Source organism: Parus major, chromosome 20, assembly GCF_001522545.3.
Source record: "Parus major isolate Abel chromosome 20, Parus_major1.1, whole genome shotgun sequence".
NCBI lineage: Eukaryota > Metazoa > Chordata > Aves > Passeriformes > Paridae > Parus > Parus major.
This window is the reverse complement of record NC_031788.1, coordinates 11,438,693-11,457,382: the sequence shown is the minus strand read 5'-3', so window position 1 is coordinate 11,457,382 and position 18,690 is coordinate 11,438,693. Positions and strand designations below refer to the sequence as shown.

Here is an 18,690-nt window from a genome sequence, read left to right as displayed (position 1 = left end):
TGGAGTAAAAACCAACCAACAAAACATAAACACAAACAAAAATATCCCCAAAACACCCACCACAAACCACCCCAAAACAAACACAAAAACCGCAACAAGCAACCCAAAACTTTGGTTACTGTTAGGAAAGGGGAGAGTGGATGGCTTAAAATCTGAGGTGACCTGAAGTTCTGGTTTTATGCGTTAAAAAGCGAGTATTTCCCGCAGCTCGATGCCGGTTCCCAGAGTTGCCCTGGCGCTGTAACGCTGCGCCCCAGCCCTGCGGCCCCGGGAGCTCCTCCTTTTCCCGGGAGCGCTTCCCTGCCCTTCCCCGAGCCTGGCCGGAGATCCCGGCGGCGCTGGAAGCCGGGGCCCGAGGGCTTCCCCTGCAGCCCTGAGGCCACACGGAGCAGAGGCCTAAAACAACACGCTGCTTCTGGATAACAAGGCGTTTATTACAAATCACGCTTTCCGGTGCCGATTAAACGTTATTTATTAGCCCTCTTTCTTGCCGTAATGCTCCGGGGAGGCACCTCCGGCCACAGGAGCGCCCGAGGAGCGGCGGCGCGGGGCCTCCCCCCGCGGCCCCTGACGGCGGGGCCGGGCTCACGTCAGGCGCCGCCGCAGCCTCTCCGCGGGCCCCTCCGTGCTGCATCATCCCGCCTCCCGCCCGCCCTGCCCGGCAGCGTGTGCGCCGCCAGCCGCCGCCCGACCGCCGCCCGCGCCTGTCCCCGCTCCGGGGCCGCCGGGACAGTGTGAACAACCAACCGGGCGAGGGTGAAACAGCACCCGAGCGACGAGCGAACGAGCAGCCGGCAGAGGGGTGAACCCACTACCGGGCGCGCCCCCCGCCCGCCTTCCCTCCTCCCTCCCTTCCTCCCTCCCTCCCCTCTTCCTTCCCCTCCCTCCCCGTCCCTTCCTCTCTCCGCCTGGTGCCGCCACCGCCGAGGAGGAGGAACATGGCGAAAGCGGAGCAGGTCCTCAGCCTCGAACCGCAGCACGAGCTCAAATTCAAAGGTACGAAGCGGCCTCCGCCATCCCTCGCCGCTGCTCCCCGCGCCGGGCGGGCGGCGCGGCCGCGCTCGGGCCCCGCTCCCCGGCAGCCATTTTCCGGGGGCCGGGCACCGCCGGCGGATAAAATGTCCTTCAGCGCCGCGCCCGCCGCCCCGCCGGGCCCCCCCTGCCCGCCGCGGAGCCGCCCCCAGCCCGCGGGGACGGCGCGGGGGGGTCCCGGCCGCCGCCTTCCCCGGCCGGCAGCGGGAACACCGGGCTGTGCCCGGCTGACCTTCCCGGGGGCGGCGGCCGTGGACGGGGGGGACCCCGCGGGGAAGCGGCGGGAGCAGGAGTGCGTTCCCCAGGCCCCGCCGGGGGTGTGTGCGCGGCCCCGGCCGAAAGATCTGGTGCTGTAATGTAGGACAGCGATGTCCGTGTGGTGGGACTGGGAAGCCAGGTGTCACAAACCCTAGGAACGGGCAAAGGGTTTAATCAAAAGACAAAATCAGGAAATTGCTAGCTATGGAGCTGTTTAAGTGCTCTGCGTGGCTCTTCGGTATAAAATCTAGACGAGGAAGGATGTTGGGAATAAGATAACGAATAAGGGTTTCTTCTGTAACGTGTCCCAGGCACTGTGGGGTTGCAGTCGTCTCTGGCCAAAAACAAGAGGCCTCTGGCCAGGTGCTGAGCAGCACTTCCTGGCTTTTCCTGCTTATTTATTATTATTGTAATTTTGCAAGCCTTTTGGCTAAATAAGCCACGAATAGTCTGCCTGTGCAAAAATCCATCCTTTAAATAAAAGTCTTGAATGGATTTGGGCTTCCACTGGCGCTGAAATTCCTGTCTTGTAGCCTGACAGCACAGCTGTAATACAATATTCTGGGATTACAAATAAGCAATCAGCAAGTTTATTTGTGCGACCAGAGTCAGAAGTGTTTTATAGCTTTGCTTGATAATCTGGCAAATAAGCTTTTCTTAAAAAAAAAATAGGGATTCATTTATTGGCCTCTAGCAAAAATAGTACTCCTTTAAAAAAAGCTTTCATGTACATTTTTAAATATATAGGAGGTCTTTACCAGTTTTTATTAGTAAATATATTTGAACTAATAATATTAAGTGGGTTTTATCAAACAGCCTGTTAATAAACACTGGGGGGAATGCATAATCTTTGTTGTAAGCTGAAGTTGTTATGGCAGCAGTATCAAACATGCTTAAGAAGGAAACTATTGTTGTTCTCAGGTTCTTTGTGTTAAGTATGATTAGATGAAAATCACTTCTTGTTCTGGATAAAATTGCTTTCAGCAAACAAGCAAATCCATGCTCAGGTGGGCAAAAAGTGCGGCCTTAATTGGCACTGACTTGCTAATGAGATGTCATTGTGGTCCAGGGTTTGTTGTTTGTTTTTTTTCTTTTCTTCATCACAGGTGGATATAAACCTTGCCAGACTGTTTTTTCGAAGTAATGATAATTTACCAGACTGTCTTTCTTTCAGATGAGGTTCTGAGCTAAATAGCCAGTAGCCATTGAAGTTAAATCAACTAACCATAGCACTTTTAGTTGCCAGATCTTCAGCCTACCACACATATTCTTTATAACATAAAATGCTGCTTGACTAACTGCAGCTATTAAATGGCTTAGTTTCAAAGTACTCTTAAATATTAATGTTCAAACAGACTTAATGCTGCAGGCAGCATTCATATGCTTTGGCAATGCCTCGGTCTTACAGTCCTTTCTAGCAAGCAGTGCTGACCAATGTCCTTCATTCAGGATACACCAGGTTGAAGTATTCATGAAGTAAATTCTGCTCTAAGCATTTCTTGCCCTGCTGATCTTGTGAAGACATACTGCTTGGTAATAGAGCTGAAATGATATTGTCACCTTGTAAATAGTTACATTTATTTCCAGAGCGTTCCTTGGCCCCATACAAGTAGAGCCAGGCTGACAGAGGTCATGCAGCTGCTGACTGGTACAGGCATCCTCATGGTGTGTGCTGAAAGACATGGTGCTCAATGTAGGTAACTGAGATTGGACTGTAAACCAAACACTAGAAGTGGTGAAGGGCTTAATCCAAATGCAGACGGGTAGAAAAAGCATAAAATTGTTCGCTCTGATTCTGTTGAAAGGCTCTGTGTAGCTCTTCAATACAAAATTTAGAAGCAGGTAGGATGTTGGGAATAATACAGTGAATGAAGATGTCTTCTATTACGTGTCCCAGTCACTTTGGGATTGCAACTGTGGCCTGCACTTTAATTTCTTAAGGGTTAAAGACCATTTAAAAGAAGCTTTTGTAGCCCATTGGTTTTGCAGTGAATCCCATAAATTCATTTGGTGCTCTGTTTCAAAATACTGTGCTTGTGTCTCGTTTGAAAAAAATATCAAAGGAGTTTTTCATGCTGGAATTTTTTTTCACAGCATGTGAACATGAGCAGGGGTTGTCTTTCCTCCCGCCTCGCATCTCCTACAGCAGAGCACACAGGCTCCAAAATAGCATCAGCGTGTGCTGTGCTGAAATGCAGCTGTGAGTCGTGGGAGGCTGGACACCATTAGGTGGCTGAAGGTGCCCATTTCCTTCCCCTGGTCTTTGATGCCATGTGAAATAGGAGCTTCACTGTCTTGCCAGTGACTTCCTCCACTTCTTGGTCATTTTAGGCTTGCAAAAAAAATTATCCAGCTAAAGGTTTACAGCTCAGCATTTACTGGTAACAAATTGTGAAAAAAATGTTGTTGGTATATGTGACATTTACATTTATGTTTCCTTTTCTTTTTTGCAATCTAAGAGATTACATCAGTCTGCCAAGAATTTATTACAACATTGAAGACTCTGACTTTAAGAATTGCTAGATTTAAACCTGAACAAGGATGTGGAATTGTGCTGCAGGATGCCTCCTGCGCCTCACAGGATCACTGCCCACCAAGGCTGATCTGTCTTTTCACCATATGTACCCACCAAGAGTAGAGATCGGCTGTTTATTGTCAGCAAGTAAAAATTTGTTAAAATATAGCATGTTTTAGAACTGCCCTGGGTTTGTAGTATTTCAGATGCTGCTGCATATTTGCAGACAGAGTGCTGGGGCAGTGTTGCTCAAGAGGGGTGGCACAGATGGGAGGTGGCGGAGGCCGAGGGACATTTTGGTAGCGTTTCTGGAGGTTTGCTCCAGGTTAGGCTGGATTTATGACTCAGCACTCTGTCCGTGCTCCCCAAGTGGCTCCTGGCAGTACTGCCAAGCAGGGATTAGTGCCTTGCTAAACTCTGTAAGTCGTGCCAGTTGGAAATGCAGGTTCCTGTCCCCAGTATGTGACTATGTACCTATGCAATATGTCACTGTGTAGCTTTGCTTTCTGCTTAGGGCACGACAATGAACCAGAAAAACCAATCTTCTCCATTGCTAACAGAATGGATTCATCCCTGACATGGGGCTGTCAACTGTCACTGGCTCAGGTGCAAGCCCTTGGTACCTCAGAGCTGCAGCCCAAAGGTGTGGCCTCAGCCCATATTGATGTACTAAGTCCAACACTGCATCTGCAACATTGAAATATTTGGTATTTAGTGTTTAGCCCCAATCCTGTGCAGTCTGTGACCTGCATTTTTGTGGCTGAGTGGCTGCTGCTCCAGACACTTTGAGCTCCTCTAGGTCAGCCTGAATAAACTCCAGCCAGATCTGCTCATTGCAGTGAAGGTGTGCAAAGCCTCCTGTGTCTGACAGGAATATCCCGTTCCTACCAGATACCAGACTAAGGCTCTTCAGTCCAACAGGCCAGTAACATTTGGGGTTTGAGATTAGTCTTTGCAGAAGCTGCTGCTGCCAAGTCTCAGAAGAGAGGTTAAGGGCATGTGGACTGTTCACTTACATCTCTCCCTGTCCTGATCCACAGGAATGGTTGAATCACTCCTGCACTGAAGGTATTAAGAGGAATTTGACTTTGTACCCATTCTCTTCTGTATCGGATAAATAGGAATTTCTAGTCACAGGCCATTTTTAAGAATGTAAAATAGTGACAGTATTGTGAGGAGTTGCCTGTTTAGGATAATTAATATACATCTTTTAAGCTGAACATCTATATGCTCTTTTCCTAGAGCCCTCCTGGTATTCACAGCAGAATGGCAGCCAGTACTAGGATTTCTTTACTCTTTGAAGGCTGCTGTGCCAATGGCTGTCTACTTTCCTGCTGAAAAATGTATCAGCCCTTGCTTCCCTTTGTCTGGCCTGATTCCAAGTCAAGTCATTGTTACCGCATTAAATGCGAGTAAACCTTTACATCTCTCCACGTACTTGAATATAATTATAAAATTATAGTTTTAAAAAGAGGACATAGTATTTAAATAACTGGAAGGCTTCCTAAATCTACAGAAATTTATCCTAAAATATATCCCAATTATCAAACAAAATCAGTCTTTTTCTGGTGCAGTTCATGTTACACTCACTTTTCTTGCATCTTAGCTAACATCAATAAAGTACTCCATTAAATGTTTGTTTAGTTGTACAGACCTGCTGCATCTCACCGAATTATTCTGATTTCACGTGTTCCATTGGTTTTATAATTAATTCATCACTTTGCATAGTCTCTTCACTTTAAAAGAGAGGTGTTAGGAGGGAAAAAACTGGAGGTAAGAGAGGGTAGTGATGCATTGTGAATTTCTTACAATGCATCTCCTTTTTGAAAGGTGGAATTAGTTGAAGACTGTGCTTCTCTTGAGTTTCCTTAATCTGCTGATGGCATGTACTAGAGACACAGCACTCACAGCTCCACTGGGAAAGGAGGGAGGAATTGAACATGTGGGACTAACAGAAATTTGAAACTCTGAGTAGGATGGTTGGAGCACCAAAGAACAATTGAGATGTGTGAAGCAGTCAAGGAGGTTTAACTGCATCTTCTGTTAAATTTAATTAATGTATTTAGGTCTCCCAAGACTATTTCCAAAAATACCACAATCTCCTTGAAGGCTTTGGTCAATGTGATTTATGGGTTAAGGACTTTTGAATAATTTTGGACTGCACAGATTTTAAGAATTCCAGTTGAAGTTACGAGCATTAATAGGATCAAAGTATTACTATTTCAGGGAAAGACCTAAAGCAGTGATAAAGCTTGTTTCTTGGCCATTGCTTCTCCTAGTTTTGTGAGATTTTGTGTTTTAAATGTGATCAACTCCTTGCCTTTACTGTACAGAACAGGCCACATTCATTCACAACTTCCTGTTCCTTGGGAATCCTGTGTTTGTCCATGGATTTTCAGCTCACTTTGAGCTATGGAGCTATTGCAATGATACGTGAAAAAGTTTTTCAAATTTGTTATTTAAAGCTCATCAGGATGGCAGCCTGCCAGTCTGATTTGGTTGCTGCGATGTGACCTCTGTTCATCACTTTAGAAGATATATCTGATAACAGATTATATTGAAAATACAGATGGAAGGGGTGGCTCTCTCAAGTCCTGGGAGCATGGCTGTCATGGCAAAATGAAGACACAGTTAATGTGTCAGAGTGGATGCAGGTTCACACTGGTGCTTAGCAGTAAATTGTATTTACCAGCTGCTGCCCTGCATGCCATGTGCAGTGTCCTGTCACCCGTAAAAGGAATATGGAGTAGAAATTTATACAGCAGTTCCTGATAGTGCCTTCTCAGTGGAAATTTAATTATTACCTATTTTTCCTCACTGCACAAGTTTTATAAATTAAAAACTTACCAGTAATTGTGTAATGGTTTATTTCTTTTAAAGTAGGTTAGCTGCTGTTAAATACAAGAGTGAATTCTGTTTAATTGCTCTCTAATTCAGAATTAGGATTGTAAAAATTCAAGTACAAACCTTTAAATAGATTGTCAGATCTGTTTTGAAACTCAACTGGAAAAAAGGCATCATCACCATAGCAAATGATCCAACTTCATGAGCTCAGGTCAGCTTACATCTATGAACAAATACCCAATTTTAAAAGCAGCTTAATTTGTTCTATGCAGCCAGCTCTGGAAGGTATTGATTGCATCAAATGAGTTTTGGATCAAATGAGCAACTTCTACATATCTTATAATGCAATATTTGTAGGAAACTGGGCAAGGGAGGGTTTGTCTTGTTTCTGAGTGCCTCTGAGCACAGCTTTCTGCCCAGCTGAGGCAGTGCAGGAATCAAATGACCCTTGCTAATTCTGCCCACATCTTGCAGTCACACTCATTTTCTACTATCTTGTTACCATATTGGTCTTATGTTTGCTGCCTGCTGGGAACAGCTAATAACTACTGAATGCATTTCATAGTTGTACAATAACAGCCTCTTTACTTTCCCTGTCAGTGTGGCTGCCTGGCTTTGAAAGCCTTATTGACGGTGTTTGCAACAGTTCTGTTTGTGGTGACAGCTGTTGTTTCAGACTTAAATTTCATCTTTGTATTTGTAAGAAACGTGATCTTTAACATTATCATCTTGCTATTGCAATTGTTGTTTCATTGGGTTTTATTCTGCAAGTAAATCCTCACTGATTAGGTCAGGAACTCTTCCTGAGTTGAGCCCTCTCCCCTCTGGATGAGGGGCTGGCAATGGTGTGACATTTCCTACCACAACACTGAGGGGCCTTTGTCTTTCTGTGTGATGACCAGAGGCAGAAAGGAAGCTTATTTTACATACATATATGAATATTTAACTACCAGTTTGTCCAGGCTAGGGGTTAGATTCATGCTAAGTCTCTTCCTCTGGCATTTGACCCAGTATTTTTCAATATATAAACCCTTTCAGTGCTTTGTAGACCAAGATGTCTGTAGAGCCACATAAGATATTTTCTGAGATATTTGGGATGTTGTTGAGTTTAAAATTTGGCCTGCTAGGCAACCTTTTGTAAAGAGGGATTTGTGCCATGGGTCTGGAACAGCTGTCACGGTCTTGCTGTCACTGGAAATGTATGCAAAGCAAATCACCAGTGCCCTGCTCATTTCAGGGCAGGGTGGAGGTGATTGTGTGTTCACACCAGCAGCACAGCCCAGACTGAGGGCCGAGTCTGTTCTTTCTCTGTTAGAGCTGTTCTGAAAATTGCTCAATTCAACTGTAATTCTCCTGGCCTCAAACACATTTGTACAGATTGGGTACTGCTGCTGCCTGCAGTACTTACCCCACGTTATTATAAATACTTTATGAAAATAATCTCTTTACTAAACTACTTTAGTGTCTAGTTCTCTGAGCTGTAAGCGAAGTCCCTCATACCATGGTGCATGGATTAAAGATTTTATCATTCTAAATTTAATCCTGTTTTCTTGGTTGGTTTCCACGAGGGGTGGAAAAATAGAGAAGGGGGAGGTTTGCCTGGTGATCCAGTTATTTAGGATGCAGATTATAAAATCATGTAGGTGTGGGGATCACTATGGAGCCAAATCTTATGTTTTTGCAAGCAATTTAAAAGACAAATTAGTTGTGCTTGTAGAAGGCATGTCAAATGACTATGTAATTCTTTTAAGAAAATTGCACTTTCTTGTTCTTCCCAAGACTGCTACTTTTTTCAGCATACCAGTTATCCTTGCTGGTGCTTCTGATGCTTCTCCCAGCAGTTCACCCTCTCCCTTGTGCAGTATCATGTTTGTTGTCAGTTGATATTTTCAATTAGTGCTTCTTGTGATGTTATATATTCTTGTTGCAAATTAACAATATATTTTGTGTTTTCTCAAAACATTTGCATTTCCTCTGGATTGTGATTTCTCTTCTGTTGGCCTTTCTATGAAGATCTAAGGGCAGTAACTGTTATTTTTCCTTAATTTTTGTATTGCTGGTTTTACACTGTGCTTAGTAATGTCATACAGTGATGCAGATGATCACAGAATCATGGAATTGTTTAGGTTGGAAAAGACAGAAGTTTAGGCTTGAAGAACACAACTTGACATTTGTTTCTTTTTTCTATGCAACACATATATACTGTCATTTTTATTTTTTTTTCTGATTAAGTTTTCTTGCTGCTGCTGGCTAAATTTCTGATTTTGTTTTGGGTTTTTATTACTCCTTTGGTCCTGAAAGTACAGTTAATAGGCTGGTTTTCAAGTGGCTCCCCTGAAATATATCTTGCTAAACTCAGGATTCCTTCCTTATTTGTAGCCATAAATAGTGTCCCACTGCCTATTTTATGTGGCTTAGGGTTGTTTTTTTTAAAAACTTATTAGAAAAGCAGCTATTCTTTGTGCATCCCCAGAATATCTAAATGTGTTTGTTTCTTCTGATATTTTTGACTTATGCACAGTTTTGCACTTAAAATATTTGCTCATTTGCTATTTAAGTTGTGCATCAAATTTCTCTATTTGAGGAGTATGTGTGAGCGTAAAATTAGAGTAGTTAAGTTGCTCCTTCCCTAACATTTTAATGTGCATTTGAAATGGAGATTAGTGATGAAATTAGACCAGGAAAAAATCACTTTAGAAGAAAAAGTGTAGTTTGGATTGGTGATTAAAATCAGGATGTTTTTTTCAGGGAAACATTTTACATTGGCTTCAGTCTTTAGCGATGTTTTTGATGGGGAGGTTTGCACATCAAGGATTCATTGCTCTGTTGCTGCATTCCCACTTCTCCTGGGAGCCTGAGCTTTGTTTATGTCCTTTCCATACCCTGTGGATGGAGCTCCAGGCTGTGTACAAAAAGGAGTTATCTTACTCTAAGTGGATCTGGCTACATCATGGTTATTGAAAGAGATGCAGCTGCTGTCCCACTGTTTCCTGAGCTGTTTTCATACCTGGACGGAGTTGGTTCATGTGATATTTGTGTGCAGAATGAGTAAAGTAATACAATCTGTTTGGCACTCGGTTCTGAAAGGCTCTGAAAGCACAGCTGAAACAGAGATACACCTCTGAAAGCTCACCAAGGCTGCTCTCAGTCTCTCGTTCATGCAAGTGCGTGCAGAAATCTGGTTTAACTTTATGATGCACAGAAAATATTTCATGTTGTGTGATTTTGTTGCTGAAATCTGGTGTAGGTAATGTTTGGGTGTAAAAATACTCTGAAGAGATCATTTGGGAAAAAACAAATGACACTGATACCAAAATTATATGAAGGACATATTCTTCTATTTCTCTTGGCAAACGTATGTGTGGCCTCTCAGTTCTTACAACTGTGAAGTCAGACTGTTAATGATCCTCTGAGGGATAAAAGGTGACAAAAATTGCATACTAACAGATACCCTGAAAATAGTCTTCAGTCTCATATTTGTTTTGGGTTTGGGCTTTTTTCCCAATTAAGCATGAGGCATGCTCTGAGGAAAATAGTTTATGCTAGAATAGGCCAGGGAAGGACACTGATTAATCCATCTAAATGGAATGACTTGCTGCCAACCTTCCAACCTTGCTCCACCTTTGGCATCTGGATCGTGTAATTTTGTTGGGTTTCTGCATCTTCTTTTTTATTTTTTTTTTTTTCTTTTCTCTTAGGTCACTTTATTGATTGTATACTTCTTTAAAAAATTGCTCCACTGCATCAGCTATTGCATAGGGAGTGATGTGGATGTTTCTTCTATTTTTGTAATATCTTTTCATCCAGGCATCCACTGTTTGACACAGCATAAGTGGAAGGGACCACTCCCCTCCTGTCACTTTGCTTCAAGGGTTTTTTTGGGTGAGGAGGCGAGTGCTGGGAGTAAAGATACTGATTCCATGGGGGTAAGAGGTTTGTAGCTAATTCCTTTTAAAATCTGAGCTGAGGTCAAAAGGTTGGCATGTGGTTTACACAAGGATTTTTCTTAAAAATAATTACCAAATTTCGGGGTTTTGGGTTCTCTCAGTGAGTTACTTGTGAAATCAGATATTTATGCAACACAGGCTCTTCTTGTTTTCTGGTTTTTTTACTTCTTTGATTTCAAAAGTTGCGGATGCTCACTTAATTATGGAAGTCTCCAGAGCCAGATGATGATGATGATTAAACCTTGGCACACAGTACTTTTTAAAACACTAATCTTCACAAGATTCTATGTAATTAGGTAAGTATTCTCCTTACTTGACAGAGAGGGAAACTGTAAGGGTCCAAACCTGCTTCTGTTTTGGAGTTGCTGTCAACTCTTATGGCTCTTAATAGCAGAAGATCAAGCCCTTAAGTGATTTGTCTAAAGACAAGTAAGGTGGTGGGAGAGTTTGATTGGATCTTGGGTGTTCTTGATTCTCAGACACCTGGCTGATAGCTCAAGATGTCTTGCTTGACATTTCAGCTCTTTTCATTTTAGTGTTTATCTTCAAAGGTCATCAGCTTTATATATGACTTTAAAAGGAACGTGCAGTAAGTCAAGTTCTTACCTGTTACTCAGCCCTCTTGCACATCAGTACTGGTTTTATTTTGCCTGTCTTTCTAATGCTGATAGACATCCACAAAAATAAAATGGGAGAGCCTGTGGAAATAAAATGAAATCACTTGGTGCTGTCAGAGGCAGTAAAGAAACTGAAAAACCACTCAGATGTGAAGATGAGAGAAGTTGCAGGTAGAATGGCTGAACAAATCAGATGGAGAGGTGGTTATGGTGGCTGGTGCTGACACCTCTCTCTAGAGCAGGGCAAGGGGCATCCCCAGTTTGAGGGGCTGGCACTGCTGGGGGGAGGCACTTAATGCCATGGGAGAGGGGCCAGTGTAGGGTGTGGGATGGGGAAGGGATGAGTATCACATTCAGCCTCCATCCTTTGCCCTCACAGAGTCAGTGTGGCTCTTTCACTGGATTAATTACTGTTCCATGTGGACATTACCAGTCACATGTAGGATTTGGGCTCATAAGAATAGTCACAAAACAATTTAGGTTTCCCCTCTATTGCTTTCCACCATCTCCCTTATTAAATATTCCTCAGTTACCTTTGTGTGGCTGATTAATGTGTCAGGTGATTAATGACTTTCATCTGACACATCAGTGGGATTAAACCATGGTGAAATACATCCTTCCCTTCCTATTATTGCATTCCACTGCTTTCCACAGAGGAAGTACAAGAGAGGTTATCTCATGAGAAGCTCTGCCTTTCTGGCTGTTTCCAATTACCTTGCTGCTAGATACATGTCTGTAGTGAGCTGGAGTTGCAAAAGTTGTTTAGGGGAAGATGCTGAAAGTGCATCTAAAACACTCTGGGAATGACATGGGCAACTTGATAAGAATTCATTCTTAGCTGTGTGGATCAGGTTGGTTTCCAGTTGTATCAAGTATTCCTGCAGTGCTTTTCTTTGAAAAGTTCACTATATTTTTTAGGGATGCCTATCTTTTAGCAGATGAGAAATTGCATTATATTTAAGTACAGAAAAAATGATGCATGTGCCTTAATTACTTTCAGCAGCTATGCCAACACTACAAGTGTGATTGCAGATGTGCTTGCAAGCTTTAACCTGCAACTGTGAGACCTTAAATTGGCAGAATGCTGTGCAGGAAGATGCACTTTCCCTGATGCCAGGTCTGAGTGCTGTTCATTCTGGCTGAAAACTGATTCTCCATTTTCTCTTCCCACTGCCCCCTCCCTCTCTCCCTGCCTGGTAAGTGGATTAATTTCCAGCCCCAGCAGCTCCCTGGCTCTGCTCTTGGCCCATGCAGAGGGACACAGTGCAATTTGCACAGGCAGCTGGTGGAGATGAGAGGCCAGACCACCTCCCCTTTCAGCAGTGAGATGGACTCATGCAGGAATTAAGCAACCCTGTGGCCCACCTGATCTGTGCAGTTAATTATAATGATGTAGTGATAATTGCAGGTACAGATCTGCAGAGAACTGTCCCTGCTGAGTTTGAACGTTCCTGCCCAAGCCTGTGCCATCAAAGCTTTCCCTCTGCTAAATTTATGCTTATGCTAAATTCCTTCATGTGCCAAACAGCATGAGGACTGATTATTTGGCATGCCAAAGCATAGAATTTTGTTTAAGGTGAGGATGGTTGTATTAAGATGTAGTACAAATGATGTGGCTGTGTAACGTGATTTCTTTGAGGAGTGAGTGGCAAGGAACTCACAGTGAGTACTTGTGCTCATCAAAAAGTTATCAGCCTGGATTTGCTGAAACAATTATGGGCAATTTCTATTGCAGTGAGAGTTATTTAAAATTTAAATAGAGTTGACATCATGTTCTTTTGACCTAATTCCCAGACTTTTTTATCATTACTAAAATGGTATGGGATATTACAATGCCATACGCTGCAGAATGGCTCTCCAATGAAAGATTGATACAGCACTGGTGTTTGGATAGGAAATGGACTGTGGAAAATTCTGAGATAACACTGTGATCTTCAGACGTGAAGGATTGGATGTGTGGGTGAAGAGCCACAGTTCAGAAATAGGATTGCTTTTCCTGCTGGAAAGCAATCCTATGAAAAACCAGGATACCTCTTACTGTTTGCTGTTTTGTGAGTAGGGGAGGTGATGTTTCCTTTCAGTAATACTGCTACTTTGTGTATCACTAGATGCCCATTTTGCATTAACATGAGTTGACTTTATTTTGACAGGAGAAAGTCATCAAGCCCTTGTGGAGTATTTTCAGACTTTCAGCACCAAATTCAATTTACTACATTCTTCCTTCTAGACAGCTCGCTCCCATGACAACCCCATGTCAGATGATGCATGTACAGACCCTGTTTCCCATAACTTTGTCCTTGGGATGACACCAGTGGCATTTTTCTCATGGTCTTTAAAAAACACGAGAGAAAAACACTTGGGATAATTTTAAAGAGCAAATTGTCATTTGGAAAGCACCCTGCCTTAATATGAGTTCCACTTATCTAGAAATATTATGAGCAATCGAAAAAGCATTCAAAACAAAATAATGTGATTAAGTAAGGGTTGTGGGTTTTAAGAGTCAGTCTTCACTTGTTGCTTTGACCTGAGGACCATCCAGATGCACCAGTTTGGCTTAACTGTGCTCTCAGCCCACCTTGGGGGAGTACAGGCATTGTTCAGGTGTTGTATAAACTTGTACAAAATAGTCCATCCACTGTAATGAGGACAAAGTTACCAGAAAGAAGCGTAGAGTGTTTTCCCTTACTGAATGTCATACAGTTCCTAAAGCCCCAATGCCTTGCATTGGAAAATGAAGTTCCAGGGTTGATGTGCATCTCATGTGACTGTTTATACCCACACCAGTTTTACCTGCAGTGCTCAAATCCAGATGTTGGAAAGCAAAGGTGTGTCTCTAGTGCAGAATTAGCTTGTGTCTATCCTGAGATAAGTTCTCCCACATACTCCAACCTCCCCAAAAAATCTGTAACTTTGGCTATAGTAATCCAACAAAAGGCTAACAAGGTTTCATTTCAGCCCAAACTGGAAGTCCATGGGCCTTGCTCTTAAAAGCCAGGCCAGCCAAGTGATAATATTTCACTGCCATGCCTCAATTACCCCTGAGTAATACCCTGTGGTCTGGTTTATTTTTTTTTACACACTTCAGGACACCTTGATGGCATGTTACTCCTGCATTTGTCTGTGGTGTTTTGCTTTGCTGCAGAGTTTGAACAGCAGCACCACAAGAAGGAATGTGCCTGCACACCGGTTTGCTGGAAGCAGATGTCAACCTTCTAGTAGAGTTGTGGTGGCTGTAAAACCTGTAATTTGGGGAAAATGCAGCTAAAGAAACTGTTTAGGGTTTAGTGGACAGATCAGAAGAGGAAACACCAAGCAGACAAGAAGAAATGAGTTCCTTCTGCTGAAAGGTTTTGCTGCCAAATATTTTGGTATGATCTATGTTAGCAATAAGTAACTCCATTTGGAAATTATTTTCCACACAGAATTGTTGTCGTATTACTATTTCAAACAGCAGCTCTGTGCTGGGGCACACAAATCCCGCACACATTCATGGATCAGCCAAGTAAAAACATGGCATTTCCCCCAGGAAATCTATCCCAGCATGCAGACCAGTAAAGCACTACTGTGGATGCAGCTGCAGATGAAGGGCTCTGTACAGCCAACCCTCCTTCTGTGCTGGAACGGCTCAAGCTGTAATTTTTTAGTAAAGACACATCCTTATTGCATAGGCATCCTGTAATTTCTTCTGAATTTCTGAAATGCTAGATTTCTCCCAGTTAGGGATGTTTTTAAGATCTGCTACTGTCCTTACACACCTAAATGTTTGATGGATTTTTCTGATGGTTTGGCTTGTTTAACTTCTTTAACTACTTGTGGCTGCATCTGGCCAGTTATTTTCCATTAGCTAAAAGTCTCTCTCTACATGCAGAACACAGAGAAAACTTTACAGCTGTGTTTCATTCTCTTTTGTATCCCAGTGTTTCACCAGATACAGGTGTAGTGAATTTGGATCTGAAAATTTTATTTCTTTAATTTTATTTTTAGTTCCTGTGTTGCATTGCAAAGCTGGTTTGCTCAGGGTGCAGACAGAAGTGGTGCTACCTTTTTGTCTGGTTGGGATTATTACGTGTGTGATTGTTTTGAGGCTTTTCCCCCTTTAATTACTTTAAACAAATTGGATCAAGGATAGAGGTTGCAGGACTGTACTATTGTTATGGCTGGATTAAATATTGTCTTAGGAGCCAAATTTGCATAGAATAAGAAACAAACTTAAATTACATCAAGGCATCCATGCTGTGAGAGGAGGGTGGTGGAATGCTGCCTGCTAGTATTTTTATTATCATCATCATTCACCCTTCTGCAATTTTAGGGCTGCCATTTCTGCAAGGAAAAGTTTGATGCTTTTTTTGACCAATTTGCTTTTACTCCTGAGGACAGATGAAGGTATTTTATTCAGGCATCAAATTAATCACTTCTGTGGAGAAGACAGTTGATCAAAGTGTGGTTATATTTCTTTTAATTTTACTTCTTTACTATCTGTAAAGCACTGTAGTTGTGTGCTGCCTGTCTGATTTATCAGTGTCTTGTAGGAAATCAGCCTTTCTTCTGCCTGAGGGATTTGGGAGTTTCAATTAGGTAGTGAGCCTGAGAGAAGTGGATTTGCCTGCACTTGGTTTTGCAGAACTTGACAATGGTTTGATTTTGGCTTTGCTAAAACAGAAATCTTTGCCAGTGCTCTCGGTATCTAAAATTTTTCCTATTTCCAAATGGTTACTTCCTGTCCTGGGTGTGAGATAGGCTACTTTATTTTTTCTGGTTTATAATTTCTAGTTGCCACGACAGTTTGTAAAAAATAAAAAAAATGGTAGGTGAAAGGAGACGTACCCTGCATGCTTGTCTTGCTGTTTATGCTATGGCATTCCTGAATACCTGGTGGAATCCTGGTTCTGTGGAGGTCCAGCTTCATGTGCAGATGGATTTGTGGTAGTCCTTGGTTCCCATTCCTTGCCTGGTTAACAAACTGTACTACAGTCACTACTTATCATCTATAGCATGGGTATATGTGGTATCTCTGCTAGCCTGGGTTTCAGTGACTAGAACGGAGCAACTGTGACACAGCAGGGAATTTGGCATCCTTTGAATGCCATGTTGTGGTGTTGGCACAATGTGTGAATGATTTCCCCCTTTTGTTTTGTGTTAATGATGAGCTCTTGGGCTGGGGCCTGGCTGCAGCCTCAGCTTTGCGTGCACGATTATCTGTACGTGCTGCAGATGGAAATTGAACTTCTAATTGCTTTATGAGATTTGTGAACAGAGATTTAGAACCTGCTTAGCCTTTGCTTGGAAAGTGCTTTCTGTGTGATTTCAAGTCTGCTTTTGCTCTCCTCCTCAGGTCCTTTCACAGATGTGGTCACTACAAACCTGAAGCTCGGCAACCCCACGGACAGAAATGTGTGCTTCAAAGTTAAGACCACAGCACCACGTAGATACTGTGTAAGGCCCAACAGTGGAATTATCGATGCAGGAACATCAATTAATGTTTCTGGTAAGCCATTCAAGCAGTTCTTTGGTGATTGAAAATAGCTTCTTATAATCAGTTATTTCTTGGAATGCCTTGCAGGCTTTAAGTATTTTGGTGAATCCAAGAGGTTGTGTTTTCATGGAGAAGCAGCCATTTTATATATCCTTACTTCTCTTATTCTCTTATTCCTGGTCTAGCAGTAATAAGTTTGGTCTGACATCTTGTTTTGGAGAGAAAAAAGGCAGAAATACATAAAAGATTGATACAGTTCATTAACAGCCTCAGCCAGCATATCCAAACCAGTCCTGCTGCAGCCCTGCCCTCCCTGTGGGATTATTTTTGTACAGTTAGTTTTTTGCCAGCTTAACTTCCTGAACCAGCTCACCATGGGGTCAAACAAGTGCTTGGATGAGCACATTGAGGGAAGAATAAAACTGGGTGGACTGTAGCCACTGGTTTAGACTGGTGTGGGCTGATGCCAAACTGCCTTTGATTTAAACAACAATGAAAACATTTACTTTCAAACCATGCTTGGTTTGTGTGCCTTGAACAGTATCCTTTGGTGTTAAAAATGTCAAATGACTAAATCTTTGCTGTTGCATAGGAAAAGTTAATGATTTTCTCTAATGAGTCAGTAGCTCTTGACTTGCCTATGTTTGGTAATGGAAAAGCAAAGGAGTGGCTTACTTTGAAAGCATAAAGAGCTGAGTATTCTCACAAGCAGAATATCTGTATATTATTAACTTGCTGATAATATATTCTCTCAATGACTTCTCTGATCCATGTTCTCAATAAAGAATTCTACCAAAGCATGTAGTTGTGGCATATGGGATGAATGAGGTCAGACTTTAGTTAAGAAAATTGTTTCTCTAAACATGCAGATTTGCCTTGCCATTCTTCAAAAATAATTAATATTGGCACGATAAGAAGTATTATTGATAGGTTATGCAGTTTGCTCCTACCAACCTCTTCTAGCCTGGGATAAAAAATTTGGGAAGCTAAAACTACTGCTTTTTCCTTGAAAAAAATGAACATATAAAAATCAAGAGTTTAGTTTCTTCCTTAATAAAATGTAAAATATTTAAACACCTCACCCTTGGAGAGAGCTTGCTTCAACAAAACAAAAATTTATCCAAAAGCCACTTTGCACTCTAAAATTAAACAACTCTGATCCTGTAAGTCTTCTTATACATGCCCATATTTGCACACTGATTGATCTGTTGTCTTTGGGATTTCTGTGGTGTCAAATTGAGTGTGCAAAGGGCAGCAGGATTGTGCCTTCCTTGCAGTTAATCCCAAGGGAATGTCACGGTGAGGAGGTAACCAGGGAGGTGTGGGAGCTCCAGGTGGGGCAGGCAAAGAAAGCACTTCTGCTTCAGGAGAGGGCCAGCACATACCCAGTGAGCTCTGAAATGACTAATATGTAAATGAAAAAGCTCTCTGGAGAGAAATGGAGATTTTTAAAAGTCGGGACAATTCCCAAGTAAAGCTGTCTGTCATCTATACTAGCTGCAGGCAAGCATATCAAATGCATTGAAATCAATGAAATGATAATGAAAATTAACATGGTTTCTAGCTACAAATTATCTTCATGCTATAAAGATGTGGATGCTTTTCATCTTGCAGATGAACTTTGAAAATTAAAAGCCTGCTTCCTTTGCAAGCTCTTACCAGGCTTTTTGAAATGTTGTCTTGATCTCAGTGTCAAGTGGTTTCTTAAAGTTCTGCTCTCAAGTGCCCCTTAGCTCCACCTTGAGCAAATACAACACAGGCAAGTGTAGGAACCATCTCTTGTTATACTCCCAGCAGCTTGCTTTTCCAGCCTGACCCTTCCCAGTGGCACACCAGGTAGAGTGTGGATCTAGTCCAGGGCTGAAATATCTCCTTATGGGACTGCTGTGCTAACCCTGAGCTGTGCTTTGCTCTTGCTTCCACAGCTTTCAGAATTTCACTTTTTTGATAACTTTTAGTAATCGTTTATGATTTGGTTAGTTTGGAGAATGGCTGTGGTATATT

The 18,690-nt window shown here is 42.5% G+C and overlaps 1 protein-coding gene across 2 annotated transcripts in view; it reads left to right on the top strand.

Annotated features, from left to right (window-relative positions):
• Nucleotides 1-674: 674 nt before the first annotated feature.
• Nucleotides 675-18,690, top strand: part of VAPB (VAMP associated protein B and C) — a 33,046-nt gene continuing 15,030 nt past the window's right edge. Inside the window, exons 1-2 of one of the 2 annotated variants that reach the window (XM_015647483.3) lie at nt 675-996; nt 16,546-16,698. In XM_015647483.3, the coding sequence (XP_015502969.1) occupies nt 939-996; nt 16,546-16,698 (211 nt within the window). In that variant the 5' untranslated portion in view covers nt 675-938. The remainder of the gene's footprint in view (nt 997-16,545; nt 16,699-18,690) is intronic. The other variant, XM_033519020.1, reaches the window with a different exon arrangement.